The sequence below is a fragment of the Coregonus lavaretus genome (assembly GCF_964263955.1).
Source record: "Coregonus lavaretus genome assembly, contig: HAP1_SCAFFOLD_1107, whole genome shotgun sequence".
NCBI classification, from domain to species: domain Eukaryota; kingdom Metazoa; phylum Chordata; class Actinopteri; order Salmoniformes; family Salmonidae; genus Coregonus; species Coregonus lavaretus.
Window position 1 is genome coordinate 77,409 of NW_028157192.1, and position 26,112 is coordinate 103,520.

The 26,112-nt window shown below is 53.7% G+C and overlaps 1 protein-coding gene and 1 long non-coding RNA gene across 2 annotated transcripts in view; one reads left to right on the forward strand and one right to left on the reverse strand.

Annotated features, from left to right (window-relative positions):
- LOC311125696 (transcriptional regulator ATRX-like) overlaps positions 1 to 24,673 on the forward strand; it is a gene marked incomplete at its 5' end in the record, with an annotated part of 98,307 nt that extends 73,634 nt beyond the window's left edge. Inside the window, 5 exons of the mRNA XM_084199730.1 lie at positions 2,399 to 2,548; positions 12,306 to 12,425; positions 14,794 to 14,889; positions 15,301 to 15,429; positions 21,519 to 24,673. Coding sequence (XP_084055856.1) covers positions 2,399 to 2,548; positions 12,306 to 12,425; positions 14,794 to 14,889; positions 15,301 to 15,429; positions 21,519 to 21,749 — 726 coding nt within the window. The remainder of the gene's footprint in view (positions 1 to 2,398; positions 2,549 to 12,305; positions 12,426 to 14,793; positions 14,890 to 15,300; positions 15,430 to 21,518) is intronic.
- LOC311125698 lies at positions 1,098 to 1,777 on the reverse strand. The gene is made up of 3 exons (XR_014612899.1): positions 1,247 to 1,777; positions 1,148 to 1,180; positions 1,098 to 1,114 (listed from the first exon to the last, which is right to left on the reverse strand). It is a non-coding gene; the product is annotated as an uncharacterized lncRNA (long non-coding RNA).
- Positions 24,674 to 26,112: the final 1,439 nt, after the last annotated feature.

The window sequence follows — 26,112 nt, forward strand, 5'->3', positions numbered from 1 at the left end:
GGTCTCTGTCTGGCTGGAGGGTTGGGTCTCTGTCTGGCTGGAGGGTTGGGTCTCTGTCTGGCTGGAGGGTTGGGTCTCTGTCTGGCTGGAGGGTTGGGTCTCTGTCTGGCTGGAGGGTTGGGGCTCTGTCTGGCTGGAGGGTTGGGGCTGTGATTGGTCTCTGTCTGGCTGTAGGGTTGGGGCTGTGATTGGTCTCTGTCTGGCTGTATGGTTGGGGCTGTGATTGGTCTCTGTCTGGCTGTAGGGTTGGGGCTGTGATTGGTCTCTGTCTGGCTGTAGGGTTGGGGCTGTGATTGGTCTCTGTCTGGCTGTATGGTTGGGTCTCTGTCTGGCTGTAGGGTTGAGTATGTGATGGGTCTCTGTCTGGCTGTAGGGTTGGGTCTCTGTCTGGCTGGAGGGTTGGGGCTGTGATTGGTCTCTGTCTGGCTGGAGGGTTGGGGCTGTGATTGGTCTCTGTCTGGCTGTAGGGTTGGGGCTGTGATTGGTCTCTGTCTGGCTGTAGGGTTGGGTCTCTGGCTCTCCTCTCTCTCTCTGTTTAGGATCTAGTTTCTGTGTTTATGCAACTGCAGGTTCCCATTCAGGTCTTAATTTAGCCTCGTTGGTTCAACCCTCCTCTCTTTCTCTGACGTGGGGGAGGAGGGAGAGAGGGGAGGGAGGGAGGGAGAGGGGAGGGGAGAGGGAGAGGGGAGGGGAGAGGGAGAGGGGAGGGGGGGAAGGGAGAGGGGGGGGGGGGGGGGAGATTTTAACATTTTAAAATGTCTCCATGTTTGTGTGACTGGGGGCCTGGTGTTTTTAGTCAGGTATTGTTTTCAATAAGTGTCACCATGGAAACTGAAGTCTCATGAAAGCTCCTGGTTTTGTTTCTTTAAACATGTCCACCTCTGCCCCCCCCCCCCCCCCCCCTCTCTCTCTCTCTCTCTCTCTCTCCAGCTGTCTGGTGCTCCACTCTGTAGAACACTCAAACCAGCTGTTGGACTTTATTTGTCATCTCTGATCATATTAACATAATTTATTTTTTCAATTTTTAGGGGTTTCATTAGTGTAAAAAAAAAAACTGGGGCTGCGGGTTTCATGGTGTGTGTCCTAGCTGAGCTGCTCCTAACCTGACCTTAACCTGCTCCTAACCTGACCCTAACCTGACCCTAACCTGCTCCTAACCTGACCCTAACCTGCTCCTAACCTGCTCCTAACCTGCTCCTAACCTGCTCCTAACCTGCTCCTAACCTGCTCCTAACCTGACCCTAACCTGACCCTAACCTGACCCTAACCTGACCCTAACCTGACCCTAACCTGCTCCTAACCTGCTCCTAACCTGACCCTAACCTGCTCCTAACCTGACCCTAACCTGCTCCTAACCTGACCCTAACCTGCTCCTAACCTGACCCTAACCTGCTCCTAACCTGCTCCTAACCTGACCCTAACCTGACCCTAACCTGCTCCTAACCTGACCCTAACCTGCTCCTAACCTGACCCTAACCTGACCCTAACCTGCTCCTAACCTGACCCTAACCTGACCCTGCTCCTAACCTGACCCTAACCTGCTCCTAACCTGACCCTAACCTGCTCCTAACCTGACCCTAACCTGCTCCTAACCTGCTCCTAACCTGACCCTAACCTGACCCTAACCTGACCCTAACCTGACCCTAACCTGACCCTGACCTGACCCTAACCTGCTCCTGACCTGACCCTAACCTGACCCTAACCTGCTCCTAACCTGACCCTAACCTGCTCCTAACCTGACCCTGACCTGACCCTAACCTGACCCTGACCTGCTCCTAACCTGACCCTGACCCTGACCTGACCCTAACCTGACCCTGACCCTGACCTGACCCTAACCTGACCCGACCCTGACCTGACCCTAACCTGCTCCTAACCTGACCCTGACCTGACCCTAACCTGACCCTAACCTGCTCCTAACCTGACCCTAATCTGACCCTGACCCTAACCTGACCCTAACCTGACCCTGACCCTAACCTGCTCCTAACCTGACCCTAACCTGACCCTGCTCCTGACCCTAACCTGACCCTAACCTGACCCTAACCTGCTCCTAATCTGCTCCTAACCTGACCCTGACCTGACCCTGACCTGACCCTAACCTGACCCTAACCTGCTCCTAACCTGACCCTAACCTGACCCTGACCCTAACCTGACCCTAACCTAACCTGACCCTAACCTGACCCTGACCCTAACCTGCTCCTAACCTGACCCTAACCTGACCCTAACCTGACCCTGCTCCTGACCCTGCTCCTGACCCTAACCTGACCCTGACCCTAACCTGACCCTGACCTGCTCCTAACCTGACCCTAACCTGACCCTAACCTGACCCTAACCTGACCCTGACCTGACCCTAACCTGACCCTAACCTGACCCTAACTGTCCTGTAACTTCTCTCCTGTAGGACCCCTTCCTAGCTGAGCTGCTCCACAGCAATAAGGAGCAGATAGTGGGCTATCATGAACACGACTCCCTGCTGGATCACAAGGAAGAGGAGGCTCTCAGCGAGGAGGACCGCAAAGCAGCGTGGGCCGAGTACGAGGCGGAGAAGAAGGTACCCACACGCAGACAGACAGACAGACAGACAGACAGACAGACAGACAGACAGACAGACAGACAGACAGATAGAATCACATAGCTGATGTTATTGCAGGTGTAGTGAAATGCTTGTGTTCCTAGCTCCAACAGTGCAGTAGTATCTAACAATACACACAAATCTAAAAGTAAAATAATGTAATTAAGAAATAATAGGACGAACAATGTTGGATTGGCATTAACTACAATACAGTATATACATATGGAATTAGTAAAGCAGTATGTAAACATTATTAAAGTGACTAGTGTTCCATTATTAAAGTGGCCAGTGATTCCATGTCTATGTATATAGGGCAGCACCCTCTAAGGTGCAGGGTTGAGTAGCCAGGTGGTAGCCGGCTAGTGATGGCTATTTAACTGTCTGATGGCCTTGAGATAGAAGCTGTTTTTCAGTCTCTCTGTCCCAGCTTTGATGCACCTGTACTGACCTCGCCTTCTGGATGATAGCGGGGTGAACAGGCAGTGTGACTTCGGGTGCTGTAGGTGTCCTGGAGGGCGGGTAGTTTGCCCCCGGTGTTGCGTTGGGCAGACCGCACCACCCTCTGGAGAGCCCTGCGGTTGCAGGCGGTGCAGTTGCCGTACCAGGCGGTGATACAGCCCGACAGGATGCTCTCAATGGGGCGTCTGTAAAGGTTTGTGAGGGTTTTAGGTGATAAGCCAAATTTCTTCAGCCTCCTGAGGTTGAAGAGGCTCTGTTGCGCCTTCTTCACCACACTGTCTGTGTGGGTGGACCATTTCAGATTGTCAGTGATGTGTACGTCGAGGAACTTGAAGCTTTTCACCTTCTCCACTGCGGTCCCGTTGATGTGGATAGGGGGGTGCACCCTCTGCTGTTTCCTGAAGTCCACGATCATCTCCTTCGCTTTGTTGACGTTGAGTGAGAGGTTATTTTCCTGGCACCACACTCCCAGAGCCCTCACCTCCTCCCTGTAGGCGGTCTCGTCATTGTTGGTAATCAAGCCTACTACTGTTGTGTCGTCTGCAAACTTGATGATCGAGTTGGAGGCGTGCGTGGCCACGCAGTCATGGGTGAACAGGGAGTACAGGAGGGGGCTGAACACGCACCCTTGTGGGGCCCCAGTGTTGAGGATCAGCGAAGTGGAGATGTTGTTTCCTACCTTCACCACCTGGGGGTGGCCCGTCAGGAAGTCCAGGACCCAGTTGCACAGGGCAGGGTTCAGACCCAGGGCCTCGAGCTTAATGATGAGCTTGGAGGGTACTATGGTGTTGAATGCTGAGCTATAGTCAATGAACAGCATTCTTACATAGGTATTCCTCTTGTCCAGATGGGATAGGGCAGTGTGCAGTGTGATGGCGATTGCATCGTCTGTGGATCTATTGGGGCGGTAAGCAAATTGAAGTGGGTCTAGGGTGTCAGGTAAGGTAGAGGTGATATGATCCTTAACTAGCCTCTCAAAGCACTTCATGATGACAGAGGTGAGTGCTACGGGGCGATAGTCATTTAGTTCAGTTACCTTTGCTTTCTTGGGTACAGGAACAATGGTGGCCATCTTGAAGCAAGTGGGTGTGATGCAGCCTGGAATCGAACCAGGGGGTCTGTAGTGACGCCTCAAGCACTGAGATGCAGTGCCTTAGACCGCTGCGCCACTCGGGAGCCTTGCGACGGTTAACACTGTAACGTAACAAAATGTGGAGAAGGGGTCTGAATACTTTCCGAGTGCAACTGTACGTCAATGTTATTCTCAGAGGCTACCTGGAACATATCCCAGTCTGCGTGATCAAAACAATCTTGAAGCATGGATTCCGATTGGTCAGACCAGCGTTGAATAGACCTTAGCACGGGTACTTCCTGTTTGAGTTTCTGCCTATAGGAAGGGAGGAGCGGAATGGAGTCGTGATCTGATTTGCTGAAGGGAGGGTGGGGGAGGGCCTTGTAGCGAGAGTAATGCAGGCAATGTGTTGATAGAACTTCAGTAGCGTTCCTTCAAATGTGCTTTGTTAAAGTGCTACAGTAAATGCGGCCTCAGGATATGTGGTTTCCAGTTTGCATAAAGTCCAGTGTAGTTCCTTGAGGGCTGTCGTGGTGTCGGCTTGAGGGGGGATATACACGGTTGGGACTATAACCAAAGAGACTTCTCTCGGGAGGTAATACGGTCGGCATGTGATTGAGGTATTCTAGGTCGGGTAAGCAAAAGGATTTGAGTTCCTGTACGTTGCCACAATCACACCATGAGTAGTTAATAATAAAACATACACCACCGCCTTTCTTCTTCTCTGAGAGTTCTTTATTCCTGTCTGATGTACTGAGAACCCTGCAACCCAGACTATCTACATTGACCCTTTTTGCACTAACTTTTGACTCATCACATACACTGCTGCTACTGTTTATTATCTGTCACTTTATTCTTAGTTATATGTACATATCTACCTCAATGACCTCGTTCCCCCGCACATGGACTCTGTACTGGTACCTTGTGTATATAGCCATGTTATTACCTGGTACCCCTGCACATGGACTCTGTACTGGTACTTCCTGTGTATATAGCCATGTTATTACCTGGTACCCCTGCACATGGACTCTGTACTGGTACTTCCTGTGTATATAGCCATGTTATTACCTGGTACCCCTGCACATGGACTCTGTACTGGTACTTCCTGTGTATATAGCCATGTTATTACCTGGTACCCCTGCACATCCACTCAGTACTGGTACCTTGTGCATATAGCCATGTTATTACCTGGTACCCTGGACATGGACTCGGTACTGGTACCTTGTGTATATAGCCATGTTATTACCTGGTACTCCCTGTATATAGCCATGTTATTACCTGGTACTCCCTGTATATAGCCATGTTATTACCTGGTACCCCGTGTGTATATAGCCATGTTATTACCAGGTACTCCCTGTATATAGCCATGTTATTACCTGGTACTCCCTGTATATAGCCATGTTATTACCTGGTACTTCCTGTATATAGCCATGTTATGACCTGGTACCCTGTGTATATAGCCATGTTATTACCTGGTACTCCCTGTATATAGCCATGTTATTACCTGGTACTTCCTGTATATAGCCATGTTATTACCTGGTACCCTGTGTATATAGCCATGTTATTACCTGGTACTCCCTGTATATAGCCATGTTATTACCTGGTACCCCTGTATATAGCCATGTTATTACCTGGTACTCCCTGTATATAGCCATGTTATTACCTGGTACCCTGTGTATATAGCCATGTTATTACCTGGTACTCCCTGTATATAGCCGTGTTATTACCTGGTACCCTGTATATAGCCGTGTTATTACCTGGTACCCTGTATATATAGCCATGTTATTACCTGGTACCCCTGGACATGGACTCGGTACTGGTACCTTGTGCATATAGCCATGTTATTACCTGGTACCTTGTGCATATAGGCAACTATAATTTATCTATTTATTTTTGTCTCTGCATTGTTGGCAGGGCCCCGTAACTAAGCATTTCACTGTTAGTCTTCACCTGTTTACGAAGCATGTAACAAATAACACACTCATACGTACACACACTCATACGTACACACACTCACACGTACACACACTCATACGTACACACACTCACACGTACACACACTCATACGTACACACACTCATACGTACACACACTCATACGTACACACACTCATACGTACACACACTCACACGTACACACACTCACACGTACACACACTCATACGTACACACACTCATACGTACACACACTCACACTAGGCGGAGAAGGCACACACAGCTCTTTCTCTACCTCTCCGCTGCCTCCTGTCAACCCTTATTTCTGTGACTTAGATCTCCTCTCCCTCTGTGTGTGGGGAGGGAAGATGTCATTTCTGGAATTTAGATCTCCCCCCCCTCCCTGCTCCCCCACCCCAAACCCCTACCTCCCTCCCTACTCCTCCCCTCCAGGGAGGGAGACAGGCAAACAGACAGGGAGGGAGGGAGACAGGCAAACAGACAGGGTGGGAGAGAGAGAGACAGGCAAACAGACAGGGAGGGAGAGAGAGAGACAGACAGGGAGGGAGGGAGGGAGGGAGGGAGGGAGGGAGACAGGGTGGGAGGGAGACAGGCAAACAGGGTGGGAGGAAGGGAGGGAGGGAGAGAGAGAGACAGGTGGGGGGAAGGTTCTGTACACGTGAGTTCTGGTGAAATTCAGATGTTTGAAAGAACAAGGTCTGTGTGTCCTGGGATTTAGGTGAAGAGGAGTTGAACTCTGATGGGTCACTTCTGTTAGGAGTCACAGGTTTCAGTTCCCATGAAGAAGGAGAGGAGCAGCTGTGTTCTACTGTTTGGGCCTTCACAGCTGCCTCTGGCCAGATCCAAACACACACCGCTAAACACATACACGCTAGCACGCACAGCGACCGGATGGTTGGATTACAGGGCAGGAGTTGGAGCATCTGCAACAGAGGTTCAATTACACACACAGAGAGAGAGAGGCATCCTGCTGGCCACAGAGAGAGATAGGCATCCTGCTGGCCACAGAGAGAGAGGGGCATCCTGCTGGCCACAGAGAGAGAGAGGCATCCTGCTAGCCACAGAGAGAGAGAGGCATCCTGCTGGCCACAGAGAGAGAGAGAGGCATCCTGCTGGCCACAGAGAGAGGCATCCTGCTGGCCACAGAGAGAGAGGGGCATCCTGCTGGCCACAGAGAGAGAGGGGCATCCTGCTGGCCACAGAGAGAGAGAGAGGCATCCTGCTGGCCACAGAGAGAGAGAGGCATCCTGCTGGCCACAGAGAGAGAGGGGCATCCTGCTGGCCACAGAGAGAGAGGGGCATCCTGCTGGCCACAGAGAGAGGGAGGCATCCTGCTGGCCACAGAGAGAGAGGGGCATCCTGCTGGCCACAGAGAGAGAGAGGCATCCTGCTGGCCACAGAGAGAGAGAGGCATCCTGCTGGCCACAGAGAGAGGGAGGCATCCTGCTGGCCACAGAGAGAGAGGGGCATCCTGCTGGCCACAGAGAGAGAGAGGCATCCTGCTGGCCACAGAGAGAGGCATCCTGCTGGCCACAGAGAGAGAGAGGCATCCTGCTGGCCACAGAGAGAGAGGGGCATCCTGCTGGCCACAGAGAGAGAGGGGCATCCTGCTGGCCACAGAGAGAGAGAGGCATCCTGCTGGCCACAGAGAGAGAGAGGCATCCTGCTGGCCACAGAGAGAGAGGGGCATCCTGCTGGCCACAGAGAGAGAGGGGCATCCTGCTGGCCACAGAGAGAGAGGGGCATCCTGCTGGCCACAGAGAGAGAGAGGCATCCTGCTGGCCACAGAGAGAGGGAGGCATCCTGCTGGCCACAGAGAGAGAGAGGCATCCTGCTGGCCACAGAGAGAGGGAGGCATCCTGCTGGCCACAGAGAGAGGGAGGCATCCTGCTGGCCACAGAGAGAGAGAGGCATCCTGCTGGCCACAGAGAGAGAGAGGCATCCTGCTGGCCACAGAGAGAGAGAGGCATCCTGCTGGCCACAGAGAGAGATAGGCATCAGGCTGGCCACAAAGAGAGAGGGGCATCCTGCTGGCCACAGAGAGAGAGAGGCATCCTGCTGGCCACAGAGAGAGAGGGGCATCCTGCTGGCCACAGAGAGAGAGAGGGGCATCCTGCTGGCCACATAGAGAGAGGGGCATCCTGCTGGCCACAGAGAGAGAGGGGCATCCTGCTGGCCACAGAGAGAGAGAGGCATCCTGCTGGTCTTTACTGGGACAGACTGTTTACTGCACGTACACAAACAGACACACACACAGGAAAAGAAACACACACATACCTCACCAAAGGGGGTAGAAGAGAGACAGCTGATTTGTGTTGATCAGACCAGAGGGCCTTGTGCAGTAACCCCAACACTGAGAGACCAGAGGGCCTTGTTCAGTAACCCCAACACTGAGAGACCAGAGGGCCTTGTTCAGTAACCCCAACACTGAGAGACCAGAGGGCCTTGTTCAGTAACCCCAACACTGAGAGACCAGAGGGCCTTGTTCAGTAACCCCAACACTGAGAGACCAGAGGGCCTTGTTCAGTAACCCCAACACTGAGAGACCAGAGGGCCTTGTTCAGTAACCCCAACACTGAGAGACCAGAGGGCCTTGTTCAGTAACCCCAACACTGAGAGACCAGAGGGCCTTGTGCAGTAACCCCAACACTGAGAGACCAGAGGGCCTTGTTCAGTAACCCCAACACTGAGAGAGACCAGAGGGCCTTGTGCAGTAACCCCAACACTGAGAGACCAGAGGGCCTTGTTCAGTAACCCCAACACTGAGAGACCAGAGGGCCTTGTGCAGTAACCCCAACACTGAGAGACCAGAGGGCCTTGTTCAGTAACACCAACACTGAGAGACCAGAGGGCCTTGTTCAGTAACACCAACACTGAGAGACCAGAGGGCCTTGTTCAGTAACACCAACACTGAGAGACCAGAGGGCCTTGTTCAGTAACCCCAACACTGAGAGACCAGAGGGCCTTGTTCAGTAACCCCAACACTGAGAGACCAGAGGGCCTTGTTCAGTAACACCAACACTGAGAGACCAGAGGGCCTTGTTCAGTAACCCCAACACTGAGAGAGACCAGAGGGCCTTGTTCAGTAACCCCAACACTAAGCAAACCAACCCTAAACAGTCTGCTGAGAGATGCTGTACAGGGTTCCCTTCCCTTCTGTCCCTTCACCTCTCTCTGTTTAGTTTGAGGGGGTTGGTAGTGGTACTGGTTTCCCTCTCTCTGTTTAGTCTGAGGGGGTTGGTAGTGGTACTGGTTTCCCTCTCTCTGTTTAGTCTGAGGGGGTTGGTAGTGGTACTGGTTTCCCTCTCTCTGTTTAGTCTGAGGGGGTTGGTAGTGGTACTGGTTTCCCTCTCTCTGTTTAGTCTGAGGGGGTTGGTAGTGGTACTGGTTTCCCTCTCTCTGTTTAGTCTGAGGGGGTTGGTAGTGGTACTGGTTTCCCTCTCTCTGTTTAGTCTGAGGGGGTTGGTAGTGGTACTGGTTTCCCTCTCTCTGTTTAGTCTGAGGGGGTTGGTAGTGGTACTGGTTTCTCTCTCTCTGTTTAGTCTGAGGGGGTTGGTAGTGGTACTGGTTTCCCTCTCTCTGTTTAGTCTGAGGGGGTTGGTAGTGGTACTGGTTTCTCTCTCTCTGTTTAGTCTGAGGGGGTTGGTAGTGGTACTGGTTTCCCTCTCTCTGTTTAGTCTGAGGGGGTTGGTAGTGGTACTGGTTTCCCTCTCTCTGTTTAGTCTGAGGGGGTTGGTAGTGGTACTGGTTTCTCTCTCTCTGTTTAGTCTGAGGGGGTTGGTAGTGGTACTGGTTTCCCTCTCTGTTTGTAGATATTGCCAAGCAGTACAATAATACATATAATCATGTAAACAGGTACAACAATACTGCTGTTGTATTGTGGAATCATGGATACAGGTACAACAATACTGCTGTTGTATTGTGGAATCATGGATACAGGTACAACACTACTGCTGTTGTATTGTGGAATCATGTACAAACCCCTTGACTTTTTCCACATTTTGTTACGTTACAGCATTATTCTAAAATGGATGAAATAAAAATCCTCAGCAATCTACATGCAATACCCCATAATGACAAAGCGAAAAAAAACTGGTTTTTAGAAATGTTAGCAAATGTATTAAAAACAAAAAACAGATACCTTATTTACATAAGTATTCAGACCCTTTGCTATGAGACTTGAAATTGAGCTCAGGTGCATCCTGTTTCCATTGATCATCCTTGAGATGTTTCTACAACTTGATTGGAGTCCACCTGTGGTAAATTCAATTGATTGGACATGATTTGGAAAGGCACACACCTGTCTATATAAGGTTCCACAGTTGACAGTGCATGTCAGAGCAAAACCAAGCCATGAGGTCGAAGGAATTGTCCTTAGAGCTCAGAGACAGGATTGTGTTGAGGCACAGATCTGGGGAAGGGTACCAAAACATTTCTGCAGCATTGAAGGTTCCCAAGAACACAGTGGCTTCCATCATTCTTAAATGGAAGAAGTTTGGAACCACCAAGACTCTTCCTAGAGCTGGCCGCCCGGCCAAACTGAACAATCGGGGGAGAAGGGCCTTGGTCAGGGAGGTGACCAAGAACCCGATGGTCACACTGGCAGAGCTCCAGAGTTCCTCTGTGGAGATGGGAGAACCTTCCAGAAGGACAACCATCTCTGCAGCACTCCACCAATCAGGCCTTTATGGTAGAGTGGCCAGACGGAAGCCACTCCTCAGTAAAAGGCACATGACAGCCCGCTTGGAGTTTGCCAAAAGGCACCTAAAGACTCTCAGACCATGAGAAACAAGATTCTCTGGTCTGATGAAACCAAGATTGAACTCTTTGGCCTGAATGCCAAGCGTCAAGTTTGGTGGAAACCTGGCACCATCCCTACGGTGAAGCATGGTGGTGGCAGCATCATGCTGTGGGGATGTATTTCAGCGGCAGGGACTGGGAGACTAGTCAGGATCGAGGCAAAGATGAACGGAGCAAAGTACAGAGAGATCCTTGATGAAAACCTGCTCCAGAGCGCTCAGGACCTCAGACTGGTGCAAAGGTTCACCTTCCAACAGGACCACAGCCCTAAGCACACAGCCAAGACAACGCAGGAGTGGCTTCGGGACAAGCCTCTAAATGTCCTTGAGTGGCCCAGCCAGAGCCCGGACTTGAACCCGATCGAACATCTCTGGAGAGACCTGAAAATAGCTGTGCAGCGACGCTCCTCATCCAACCTGACAGAGCTTGAGAGGATCTGCAGAGAAGAATGGGAGAAACTCCCCAAATACAGATGTGCCGAGCTTGTAGCGTCATACCCAAGAAGACTTGTGCCTGTAATCGCTGCCAAAGGTGCTTCAACAAAGTACAGAGTAAAGCGTCTGAATACTTAGGTAAATGTGATATTTCATAAATTAGCAAAAATGTCTAAACCTGTTTTTGCTTCGTCATTATGGGGTATTGTGTGTTGATTGAGGGGGAAAAACGATTTAAACAATTTTAGAATAAGGCTGTAACGTAACAAAATTCACTGTATACAGGTACAACAATACTGCTATTGGCAGTGCTAGCTGTGGTCTAAGGCACTGCATCACAGTGCTAGCTGGGCCACTAGAGATCCTGGTTTGAATCCAGGCTCTGTCGTAGCCGGCCGCGACCGGGAGACCCATGGGGCGGCGCACAATTGGCCCAGCGTCGTCCAGGGTAGGGGAGGGAATGGCCGGCAGGGATGTAGCTCAGTTGGTAGAGCATGGCATTTGCAACGCCAGGGTTGTGGGTTCGATTCCCACGGGGGCCAGTATAAAAAAAAAAAAAAAAGATGTATGCACTCACTAACTGTAAGTCGCTCTGGATAAGAGCGTCTGCTAAATATGTAAATGGAAGTGGAATCCTGGATACAGGTACAACAATACTGCTGTTGTATTGAGAATCATGGAATCTTCGGTCAATACATTTAATTAAATAAAAACATTTGAAAAGAAAAAGAAATGGCTTCTCTCTCTCTCTGTGTCCCTGTCTCTCTGTGTCTCCCTCTCTCTCTCTCTCTCTCTGTCTCTGTATCTCTGTCTCTGTCCCTGTCTCTCTCTCTCTCTGTTGGTCTCTCACTCTCTGTGTTGGTCTCTGTCTCACTCTGTCCCTGTCTTTGTCGGTGTCTGTATCGGTCTCTCTGTCCCTGTCTCTCTGTCTCTTTCTGTCCCTGTCTGTCTCCCTCTGTGTTTCTGTCCCAGGGTCTGTCTGTGTGTATCAATAACCCTCTCTGTCTCTGTCCCAGGGTCTGTCTATGCGTGTGAACCATGGAGCGTACGGAGGACAGATGGACATGGGAGGAGCTAACAGCTACTTCCCCTTCAACGTGGCTGCACTGGCCTCTATGTCCAACCCCCAGCTGGAGGTAGCGTACCCACACACACCGCCCCGCCACACCGCCCCGTCACACCGCCCCGTCACACCGCCCCGCCACACCGCCCCGTCACACCGCCCCGCCACACCGCCCCGTCACACCGCCCCGTCACACCGCCCCGCCACACCGCCCCGCCACACCGCCCCGTCACACCGCCCCGTCACACCGCCCCGTAACACCGCCCCGCCACACCGCCCCGCCACACCGCCCCGTCACACCGCCCCGTCACACCGCCCCGTCACACCGCCCCGTCACACCGCCCCGTCACACCGCCCCGTCACACCGCCCTGCCACACCGCCCCGTCACACCGCCCCGTCACACCGCCCCGTCACACCCACACACACCGCCCCGTCACACCGCCCCGCCACACCGCCCCGTCACACCGCCCCGCCACACCGCCCCGTCACACCGCCCCGCCACACCGCCCCGCCCCGCCACACCGCCCCGTCACACCGCCCACCGCCCCGCCACACCGCCCCGCCACACCGCCCCGCCACACCGCCCCGTCACACCGCCCCGTCACACCGCCCCGCCACACCGCCCCGCCACACCGCCCCGCCACACCACACCGCCCCGCCACACCGCCCCGTCACACCGCCCCGTCACACCGCCCCGTCACACCGCCCCGCCACACCGCCCCGTCACACCGCCCCGTCACACCCACACACACCGCCCCGTCACACCGCCCCACCACACCGCCCCGTCACACCGCCCCGTCACACCGCCCCGCCACACAGCCCCGTCACACCGCCCCGCCACACCGCCCCGCCCCGCCACACCGCCCCGTCACACCGCCCACCGCCCCGCCACACCGCCCCGCCACACCGCCCCGCCACACCGCCCCGTCACACCGCCCCGTCACACCGCCCCGTCACACCGCCCCGCCACACCGCCCCGTCACACCGCCCCGCCACACCACACCGCCCCGCCACACCGCCCCGTCACACCGCCCCGCCACACCGCCCCGCCACACAGCCCCGTCACACCGCCCCGTCACACCGCCCCGTCACACCGCCCCGTCACACCGCCACACAGCCCCGTCACACCGCCCCGCCACACCGCCCCGTCACACCGCCCCGCCACACCGCCCCGTCACACCGCCCCGTCACACCGCCCACCGCCCCGCCACACCGCCCCGTCACACCGCCCCGTCACACCCACACACACCGCCCCGCCACACCGCCCCGTCACACCGCCCCGCCACACCGCCCCGTCACACCGCCCCGCCACACCACACCGCCCCGCCACACCGCCCCGTCACACCGCCCCGCCACACCGCCCCGCCACACAGCCCCGTCACACCGCCCCGTCACACCGCCCCGTCACACCGCAACACACAGCCCCGCCACACCGCCCCGTCACACCGCCCGTCACACAGCCCCGTCACACCGCCCCGTACACACCGCCCCGTCACACCGCCCCGTCACACAGCCCCGTCACACCGCCCCGTCACACCGCCCCGTCACACCGCCCCGTCACACCCACACACACCGCCCCGCCACACAGCCCCGTCACACCGCCCCTTCACACCGCCCCGTCACACCCACACACACCGCCCCGCCACACCGCCCCGTCACACCGCCCCGTTACACCGCCCCGCCACACCACACCGCCCCGCCACACCGCCCCGTCACACCGCCCCGTCACACCGCCACACAGCCCCGTCACACCGCCCCGTCACACCGCCCCGTCACACCGCCCCACCACACCGCCCCGTCACACCGCCCCGCCACACCGCCCGGTCACACCGCCCCGTCACACCGCCCCGTCACACCGCCCCGTACACACCGCCCCGTCACACCGCCCCGTCACACCGCCCCGTCACACCGCCCCGTACACAGCCCCGTCACACCGCCCCGTCACACCGCCCCGCCACACCGCCCCGTCACACCGCCCCGTCACACCCACACACACCGCCCCGCCACACCGCCCCGTCACACCGCCCCGTCACACAGCCCCGTCACACCGCCCCGTCTCACCGCCCCGTCACACCCACACACACCGCCCCGCCACACCGCCCCGTCACACCGTCCGTCACACAGCCCCGTCACACCGCCCCGTACACACCGCCCCGTCACACCGCCCCGTCACACCGCCCCGTCACACCCACACACACCGCCCCGCCACACCGCCCCGCCACACCGCCCCGTCACACCGCCCCGTCACACCGCCCCGCCACACAGCCCCGTCACACCGCCCCGTCTCACCGCCCCGTCACACCCACACACACCACACCGCCCCGCCACACCGCCCCGTCACACCGCCCCGTCACACCGCCCCGTCACACCGCGCCGTCACACCGCCCCGTCACACCGCCCCGTTTTTTTTTTTACATGTGCCCTTTTTCTACGACTGTAGGATTTGATCAACCAGGGCCGTCAGAAGGTGATGGAGGCCACCAACGCTCTCAAGTTCCTCCCCAGAGAATCTCTAGAGGACACCATCGGGAGAGTGGTGAGTGGAGGGAGGGAGGGAGGGAGGGAGAGAGGGAGGGAGAGGGAGAGAGGGAGGGTGTGAGAGGGAGAGAGGGAGGGAGGGAGGGAGGGAGAGAGAGAGATAGAGAGGGAGAGAGAGAGGGAGCGAGAGAGGGAGGGAGAGAGACCACCACTTCAGCTGTCTAATCTCTCCCTGTGTTCCTGTGAGAACCTGTGCTGAAGACTTGAGGTGTGAAGATGTTTTAGTTGTATGGCCTGTTTGATGGGTTGTTAGGACAGTGTGTTGTCCATCCTGTGACCAGTCTCCTCCTCCCCTCCCCCCTCTCCTCTCCTCTCCTCTCCTCTCCTCTCCTCTCCTCTCCCCTCTTCTCTCCTCCTCCCCTCCCCCCTCTTCTCTCCTCCTCCTCTCCCCCCCTCCCCTCCCCTCCAGTGGAAGGAGAACCCAGCCCTAACGGAGGCCCAGGTCCAGTCCATGGCTCTGGGGAGACAGGCCACTGTAGAGATGGAGCTCAAACGTAGAGAAGCTGTCTACAGAGACGTCCTCAATAAGCAACAGACCGTAAGATCACAACTTCTAACCTAACCTGACACGACCTAACACGACCTGACAGGACGCGACAGGACACGACCTGACAGGACGCGACACGACCTGACAGGACACGACAGGACACGACAGGACAGGACACGACAGGACACGACCTGACAGGACACGACCTGACAGGACACGACAGGACAGGACCTGACAGGACACGACAGGACACGACCTGACAGGACACGGCAGGACACGACCTGACAGGACACGACAGGACACGACCTGACAGGACACGGCAGGACACGACCTGACAGGACACGACAGGACACGACCTGACAGGACACGACCTGACAGGACACGACCTGACAGGACACGACCTGACAGGACACGACCTGACAGGACACGACAGGACACGACCTGACAGGACACGACAGGACACGACCTGACAGGACACGACCTGACAGGACACGACAGGACAGGACAGGACACGACCTGACAGGACACGACAGGACACGACCTGACAGGACACGACCTGACAGGACACGACAGGACACGACCTGACAGGACACGACCTGACAGGACACGACCTGACAGGACACGACCTGACAGGACACGACCTGACAGGACACGACAGGACACGACCTGACAGGACACGACCTGACAGGACACGACCTGACAGGACACGACAGGACACGACCTGACAGGACACGACCTGACAGGACACGACAGGACACGACCTGACAGGACACGACCTGACAGGACACGACAGGACAGGACAGGACACGACCTGACAGGACACGACAGGACACGACCTGACAGGACACGACAGGACACGACCTGACAGGACACGACAGGACACGACCTGACAGGACACGACAGGACAGGACAGGACACGACCTGACAGGACACGACAGGACACGACCTGACAGGACACGACAGGACACGACCTGACAGGACACGACAGGACACGACCTGACAGGACACGACAGGACACGACCTGACAGGACACGACCTGACAGGACACGACCTGACAGGACACGACAGGACACGACCTGACAGGACACGACAGGACACGACAGGACACGACAGGACACGACCTGACAGGACACGACAGGACACGACCTGACAGGACACGACAGGACACGACCTGACAGGACACGACCTGACAGGACACGACAGGACACGACCTGACAGGACACGACAGGACACGACCTGACAGGACACGACAGGACACGACCTGACAGGACACGACAGGACACGACCTGACAGGACACGACAGGACACGACCTGACAGGACACGACAGGACAGGACACGACAGGACACGACCTGACAGGACAGGACAGGACACGACCTGACAGGACACGACAGGACACGACCTGACAGGACAGGACAGGACACGACCTGACAGGACACGACAGGACACGACAGGACACGACCTGACAGGACATGACAGGACACGACCTGACAGGACACGACAGGACACGACCTGACAGGACACGACCTGACAGGACACGACAGGACACGACAGGACAGGACAGGACACGATACGACACGACCTGACAGGACAGGACAGGACAGGACAGGACACGACCTGACAGGACACGACAGGACACGACCTGACAGGACACGACAGGACACGACCTGACAGGACACGACCTGACAGGACACGACAGGACACGACCTGACAGGACACGACCTGACAGGACACGACCTGACAGGACACGACCTGACAGGACACGACCTAACACAACCTGACAGGACGCGACACGACCTGACAGGACACGACACGACAGGACACGACCTGACAGGACAGGACACGACCTGACAGGACACGACAGGACACGACCTGACAGGACACGACAGGACACGACAGGACACGACCTGACAGGACACGACAGGACACGACAGGACAGGACACGACAGGACAGGACACGACAGGACACGACCTGACAGGACACGACAGGACACGACCTGACAGGACACGACAGGACAGGACACGACAGGACACGACCTGACAGGACACGACAGGACAGGACACGACCTGACAGGACACGACAGGACAGGACACGACCTGACAGGACACGACAGGACACGACAGGACACGACAGGACACGACCTGACAGGACACGACCTGACAGGACACGACAGGACACGACCTGACGGGACACGACAGGACACAACACGACCTAACACGACCTGACAGGACACGACACGACAGGATACAACTCACCGCGACCTAACACGACTCGGCGCGACAGGACACGACTCGACGCGACAGGACACGACTCGACCTGACAGGATACGACACGACAGGACAGGACTCGGAACACCTGACAGGACTCGGAACACCTGACAGGACTCGGAACACCTGACAGGACTCGGAACACCTGACAGGACTCGGAACACCTGACAGGACTCGGAACACCTGACAGGACTCGGAACACCTGCTATCTAAACTTCTCCTGCTTCTCTTATTGTTCAGTGATCACCACCTAGCCTCTCTCTCCTCCCTCCATCTGTCTCTCTATGATGGACATTCAGAAAGCCTAACCTCCCCTCCATCTGTCTCTATGATGGACATTCAGAAAACCTCCCCTCCATCTGTCTCTCTATGATGGACATTCAGAAAGCCTAACCTCTCCCCTCCCTCCATCTGTCTCTCTATGATGGACATTCAGAAAACCTCCCCTCCATCTGTCTCTCTATGATGGACATTCAGAAAGCCTAACCTCTCCCCTCCCTCCATCTGTCTCTCTATGATGGACATTCAGAAAGCTTAACCTCCCCTCCATCTGTCTCTCTATGATGGACATTCAGAAAGCCTAACCTCTCCCCTCCCTCCATCTGTCTCTCTATGATGGACATTCAGAAAGCCTAACCTCCCCTCCATCTGTCTCTCTATGATGGACATTCAGAAAGCCTAACCTCCCCTCCATCTGTCTCTATGATGGACATTCAGAAAACCTCCCCTCCATCTGTCTCTCTATGATGGACATTCAGAAAGCCTCCCCTCCATCTGTCTCTCTATGATGGACATTCAGAAAGCCTAACCTCTCCCCTCCCTCCATCTGTCTCTCTATGATGGACATTCAGAAAGCTTAACCTCCCCTCCATCTGTCTCTCTATGATGGACATTCAGAAAGCCTAACCTCCCCTCCATCTGTCTCTCTATGATGGACATTCAGAAAGCCTAACCTCCCCTCCATCTGTCTCTCTATGATGGACATTCAGAAAGCCTAACCTCCCCTCCATCTGTCTCTATGATGGACATTCAGAAAACCTCCCCTCCATCTGTCTCTCTATGATGGACATTCAGAAAGCCTAACCTCCCCTCCATCTGTCTCTCTATGGTGGACATTCAGAAAGCCTAACCTCCCCTCCATCTGTCTCTCTATGATGGACATTCAGAAAGCTTAACCTCCCCTCCATCTGTCTCTCTATGATGGACATTCAGAAAGCCTAACCTCTCCCCTCCCTCCATCTGTCTCTCTATGATGGACATTCAGAAAGCTTAACCTCCCCTCCATCTGTCTCTCTATGATGGACATTCAGAAAGCTTAACCTCCCCTCCATCTGTCTCTCTATGATGGACATTCAGAAAGCCTAACCTCCCCTCCATCTGTCTCTCTATGATGGACATTCAGAAAGCCTAATCTCTCCCTCCCCTCCATCTGTCTCTCTATGATGGACATTCAGACAGCCTAACCTCCCCTCCATCTGTCTCTCTATGATGGACATTCAGACAGCCTAACCTCCCCTCCCTCATCTGTCTCTCTCTGATGGACATTCAGACAACCTAACCTCTTCCTCCCCTCCATCTGTCTCTCTCTGATGGACATTCAGAAAGCCTAACCTCCCCTCCCTCCATCTGTCTCTCTATGATGGACATTCAGAAAGCCTAACCTCTCCCCTCCCTCCATCTGTCTCTCTATGATGGACATTCAGAAAGCCTAACCTCCCCTCCATCTGTCTCTCTATGATGGACATTCAGAAAGCCTAACCTCCCCTCCATCTGTCTCTCTATGATGGACATTCAGAAAGCCCAACCTCTCCCTCCCTCCATCTGTCTCTCTATGATGGACATTCAGACAGCCTAACCTCTCCCTCCATCTGTCTCTCTATGATGGACATTCAGACAGCCTAACCTCCCCTCCATCTGTCTCTCTATGATGGACATTCAGACAGCCTAACCTCCCCTCCATCTGTCTCTATGATGGACATTCAGAAAGCCTAACCTCTCCCTCCCTCCATCTGTCTCTCTATGATGGACATTCAGAAAGCCTAACCTCCCCTCCATCTGTCTCTCTATGATGGACATTCAGAAAGCCTAACCTCCCCTCCATCTGTCTCTCTATGATGGACATTCAGAAAGCCTAACCTCCCCTCCATCTGTCTCTCTATGATGGACATTCAGAAAGCCCAACCTCTCCCTCCCTCCATCTGTCTCTCTATGATGGACATTCAGAAAGCCCAACCTCCCCTCCATCTGTCTCTCTATGATGGACATTCAGACAGCCCAACCTCTCCCTCCCTCCATCTGTCTCTCTATGATGGACATTCAGAAAACCTCCCCTCCATCTGTCTCTCTATGATGGACATTCAGAAAGCCTAACCTCTCCTCCCTCCATCTGTCTCTCTATGATGGACATTCAGAAAGCTTAACCTCCCCTCCATCTGTCTCTCTATGATGGACATTCAGAAAGCCTAACCTCCCCTCCCTCCATCTGTCTCTCTATGATGGACATTCAGAAAGCCCAACCTCTCCCTCCCTCCATCTGTCTCTCTATGATGGACATTCAGACAGCCTAACCTCTCCCTCCATCTGTCTCTCTATGATGGACATTCAGACAGCCTAACCTCCCCTCCATCTGTCTCTATGATGGACATTCAGACAGCCTAACCTCCCCTCCATCTGTCTCTATGATGGACATTCAGAAAGCCTAACCTCTTCCTCCCTCCATCTGTCTCTCTATGATGGACATTCAGAAAGCCTAACCTCCCCTCCCTCCATCTGTCTCTCTATGATGGACATTCAGAAAGCCTAACCTCCCCTCCATCTGTCTCTCTATGATGGACATTCAGACAGCCTAACCTCCCCTCCCTCCATCTGTCCCTCTATGATGGACATTCAGAAAGCCTAACCTCCCCTCCATCTGTCTCTCTATGATGGACTTTCAGAAAGCCTAACCTCCCCTCCATCTGTCTCTCTATGATGGACATTCAGAAAGCCTAATCTCTCCCCTCCCTCCATCTGTCTCTATGATGGACATTCAGAAAGCCTAACCTCCCCTCCATCTGTCTCTCTATGATGGACTTTCAGAAAGCCTAACCTCCCCTCCATCTGTCTCTCTATGATGGACATTCAGAAAGCCTAATCTCTCCCCTCCCTCCATCTGTCTCTATGATGGACATTCAGAAAGCCTAACCTCCCCTCCATCTGTCTCTCTATGATGGACATTCAGAAAGCCTAACCTCCCCTCCATCTGTCCCTCTATGATGGACATTCAGACAGCCTAATCTCCCCTCCATCTGTCTCTCTATGATGGACATTCAGAAAGCCTAATCTCTCCTCCCTCCATCTGTCGCTCTATGATGGACATTCAGAAAACCTCCCCTCCATCTGTCTCTCTATGATGGACATTCAGAAAGCCTAACCTCCCCTCCATCTGTCTCTCTATGATGGACATTCAGACAGCCTAACCTCCCCTCCACCTGTCTCTCTATGATGGACATTCAGAAAGCCTAACCTCCCCTCCATCTGTCTCTCTATGATGGACATTCAGAAAGCCTAACCTCTCCTCCCTCCCCTCCACAGCTGATGATGTACGTTCAGACAGCCTAACCTCTCCTCCCTCCCCTCCACAGCTGATGATGTACGTTCAGACAGCCTAACCTCTCCTCCCTCCCCTCCACAGCTGATGATGTACGTTCAGACAGCCTAACCTCTCCTCCCTCCCCTCCACAGCTGATGATGTACGTTCAGACAGCCTAACCTCTCCTCCCTCCCCTCCACAGCTGATGATGTACGTTCAGACAGCCTAACCTCTCCTCCCTCCCCTCCACAGCTGATGATGTACGTTCAGACAGCCTAACCTCTCCTCCCTCCCCTCCACAGCTGATGATGTACGTTCAGAAGGTGATCACCAACAGGAAGGTGAGAGAGCAGCAGATCGCCATGGCGAACCAGGCCCAGCTGATGAGCCAGATGAACGGCATGCTGGGAGCTGGAGGCATGAGCCAGATGGATCTCTTGGGGTTGTACCAACAGCTGGGGGCGTTACAGGGTCTACCCACCCACCCCTCCATGGGAGGCAAGAACCCCGGCCCCTCCAAGGGCAACCTGTAGGGGGAGATGGGGACCCGGGGCCTGCTCCAGATGGTAGCCTGCTCCCTACATAGTGCACTATCCACTATCCATATTGGCTCAGTGCACTACTTTTGACCAATGTAGGGAATATGGTGCTATTTGGGACTCAGACCCACTCACTGCCCCCTCAGTAGGCTGCTCCGTCTCCTATGTAGTGCACTAGATGGACCCGGAGCCCTAGGGTTTTGGTTAGATGTAGTGCACTAGGTAGGGGATAGGGTGTGATCTGGGACGTAGCCGCTGTCTACAACCCTTCTTCCCTGGGGAGGGGAGAGACGGCACAGAGAAGACTGGTCTCCGATCCCCCATCACTCCTTCCACCTCTCCTGTCTCCTGAAGGAGCAGAGCAGAAAGCAGGGAGTGACATCATGTATAGGGACTGTATGATGGGGGTTTAGCTATTTCATTTGAAATTCTGTATATACCGCCTTAATGTTATTCAAGTTCTCTTCTGTCTTTAGTTTTCATGTATTTAAAAGAGCGTAAGTAAATGAAAAACGTTTTTGCCCCAAATGCTTTTAAGCATTGTGTTATTCTTTCCCCTTAAAGGAGGGTTTAATTCATTAATTGATTATTCTGTAAGTTGTGTTTTGATACAGTTTTAATGAATGCCTGTCTATGGAAAGAAACACCAGAGTGGGACCATGGTGCTGACTAACTGATGACAGGACTGTTTTAGGATATTAAACATATAGAAGATGAGATCTTAACCCTCCTCCACCAAGACACGCAGGCTGGCAGACTGGCAGACTGGCAGAGGCTGGCAGACTGACAGAGGCTGGCAGACTGACAGAGGCTGGCAGACTGACAGAGGCTGGCAGACAGCGGTGCTGGTGTTGTAAAACTATTTTGGGAGATTCTGATGCGTAGCCATGACAAGAAAAAAACTAAAACATCCAAATAAAAATGAGGGCCTTATTTCCATTTCTTAAAGTTTTGTGTATAAATGAGATTTCAGATAACATGTATTTTCAATCTGCTTCTAGCCCTTAATATTTCCACTATTTGTCGCTGATCATAGTTATTATAATGGTAATATGGAATGCTCCTGTGTCGTTTTAAAACAAACTGTCCCCCCTCGCTCGCTTCCCCGGGACACTGTCCCCCCTCGCTCGCTTCCCCGGGACACTCTCTCTTTGTAAAGCTCATGTTGTTGTTGTCAAGTTGTTGCCGAGCGTAGCTCCATATCCTGTTATTGTTTCTTTCCTGATCCAAGCCTGGTGGAGGACTGGCTAGAGGAGGGGAGGAGGGGAGGAGGGGAGGAGGGGAGGAGGGGTGGTTCACCAAGCAAGGTCATGTCCAGCTCTTTTTTCCTTATGGGTGGGCCCAGCAGGAATCAAACTCACCATCTCGACATTACAAGTGCCAGGATCAACTGACCCACAAAGGACTATGAAGTTTGACACAGTGTAGCTTTTAAATCAGGACCCGATCCTTTCAAAAAGTGTTTGCACCTTCTGATTCTAATTGAGATTCCAGTGAGCCCTTCCTTATCCAGACCTGGGTTAGTGTTGAGCAGCACCAGACCTGGGTTAGTGTTGAGCAGCACCAGACCTGGGTTAGTGTTGAGCAGGACCAGACCTGGGTTAGTGTTGAGCAGCACCAGACCTGGGTTAGTGTTGAGCAGGACCAGACCTGGGTTAGTGTTGAGCAGCACCAGACCTGGGTTAGTGTTGAGCAGGACCAGACCTGGGTTAGTGTTGACCTGGGTTAGTGTTGAGCAGCACCAGACCTGGGTTAGTGTTGACCTGGGTTAGTGTTGAGCAGCACCAGACCTGGGTTAGTGTTGAGCAGGACCAGACCTGGGTTAGTGTTGAGCAGCACCAGACCTGGGTTAGTGTTGACCTGGGTTAGTGTTGAGCAGCACCAGCCCTGGGTTAGTGTTGAGCAGCACCAGACCTGGGTTAGTGTTGAGCAGCACCAGACCTGGGTTAACTGGCTAGCAGTGCTTGATGACCGTGCTTGATGAGCTGGAAACTCACTTTTCATGCTGCTTCGAAACTGAAATGACTTTTCGTAGCAGGTTAGAAGAATTAACATAGCAGGTTAGGAGACTGAGGTTAAGGTTAGGAAAAACGCTCTCCTAACCTGCTGTGAGGACAGGGTCGTGTTCATTAGGCAACAAACGGAAGAAAACTGACAAACATGGAGGGATTTAGCTGAACTTGTCCAATATGAAACGCTGGTTTTACTTGTCCATTGCTTTAATGAACACGACCCAGGCCTATCCTAGTTCTCCACCCAGGCCTATCCTAGTTCTCCACCCAGGCCTATCCTAGTTCTCCACCCAGGCTACCTGTTCTCTACTATAGTAGGCACCCAGGCTATCTGTTCTCTACTATAGTAGGCACCCAGGCTATCTGTTCTCTACTATAGGAGGCACCCAGGCTATCTGTTCTCTACTATAGTAGGCACCCAGGCTACCTGTTCTCTACTATAGGAGGCACCCAGGCTACCTGTTCTCTACTATAGGAGGCACCCAGGCTATCTGTTCTCTACTATAGTAGGCACCCAGGCTATCTGTTCTCTACTATAGGAGGCACCCAGGCTACCTGTTCTCTACTATAGGAGGCACCCAGGCTACCTGTTCTCTACTATAGGAGGCACCCAGGCTACCTGTTCTCTACTAAGGCACATGTTTCTGCTCCTAAATAAAAGTTGAAGTGTTGTAGCTGTTAAGAGGAGGAAGTGATGACTGTCTGACCTGATCGACAGGAGAGAGTTCCTCCATTTGCACAATGTGTATTTCTGAAATGTACTCTGTCGCCCTCCCACTCTGTTCTTCTCATGTTTAGCAAATATACCAACTTGTCTTTTTTTGCCATTCATTGATTAATCTGAACCGCTACTATCTTTAAGTATTTAAAATAACATTTAATAAAGTGACCAAAAGGGTGACCACCTCTTTGTTTTTGTGGTGTTTCTTTCACGGACTACAACACAGGGTACAGTGACTACGGACTACAACACAGTCAATACGGGCTACAACACCGGGTACCGTGACTACGGACTACAGCCTAGTCAATACTGGTCACAACACAGGGTGCAGTGACTACGGACTACTACCTGGTCAATACTGGTCACAACACAGGGTACAGTGACTACGAACTACAACCTAGTAAATGCTGGTCACAACACAGGGTACAGTGACTACGGACTACAACGCATTCAATACGGACTACAACACAGGGTACAGTGACTGCGGACTACTACCTGGTCAATACTGGTCACAACACAGGGTACAGTGACTGCGGACTACAACCTAGTAAATGCTGGTCACAACACAGGGTACAGTGGCTACGGACTACAACCCAGTCAATACTGACTACAACGCAGGGTGCCGTGACTACTGACTACAACACAGTCGATACTGGCGGCAACGCAGTCAATACGGACTACAACACAGGGTACAGTGACTGCGGACTACTACCTGGTCAATACTGGTCACAACACAGGGTACAGTGACTACGGACTACAACCTAGTAAATGCTGGTCACAACACCGGGTACAGTGGCTACGGACTATAACCCAGTCAATACTGACTACAACGCAGGGTGCCGTGACTACGGACTACAACACAGTCGATACTGGCTGCAACGCAGTCAATACGGACCACAGCACAGGGTGCTGTGACTACGGACTACAACCCGGGGGCAGTGACTACGGACTACGACCCAGCCAATGCTGACCACAACCTGGTGAATACTGACTACAACACAGCCAATACTGACTACAACACAGGGTACAGTGAATACTGGCCACAACGCAGTCAATACGGACTACAGCACAGTCAATGCGGACTACAACACAGGGTACAGTGAATACTGGCCACAACGCAGTCAATACGGACTACAGCACAGGGTACAGTGACTACGGACTAAAGCACAGGCAATGCGGACTACAACACAGGGTGCAGTGACTGCGGACTACAACACAGGGGACCGTGACTGCGGACTACAACCCAGTCAATACTGACCACAACCCAGTGAATACTGACTACAACACAGTCAATACTGACTACAACACAGGGTACAGTGAATACTGGCCACAACATGGTACAGTGAATACGGACTACAACCCAGTGAATACTGACTACAACCTAGTCAAAACTGACTACAACACGGTACAGTGAATACTGGCCACAACATGGTACAGTGAATAGTGGCCATACTGACTACAACACGGTACAGTGAATACTGGCCACAACATGGTACAGTGAATAGTGGCCATACTGACTACAACACAGGGTACAGTTAATAATGACTACAACACAGTGAATACTGACTACAACACAGGGTACAGTAAATACTGACTACAACACAGGGTATACTGACTACAACAC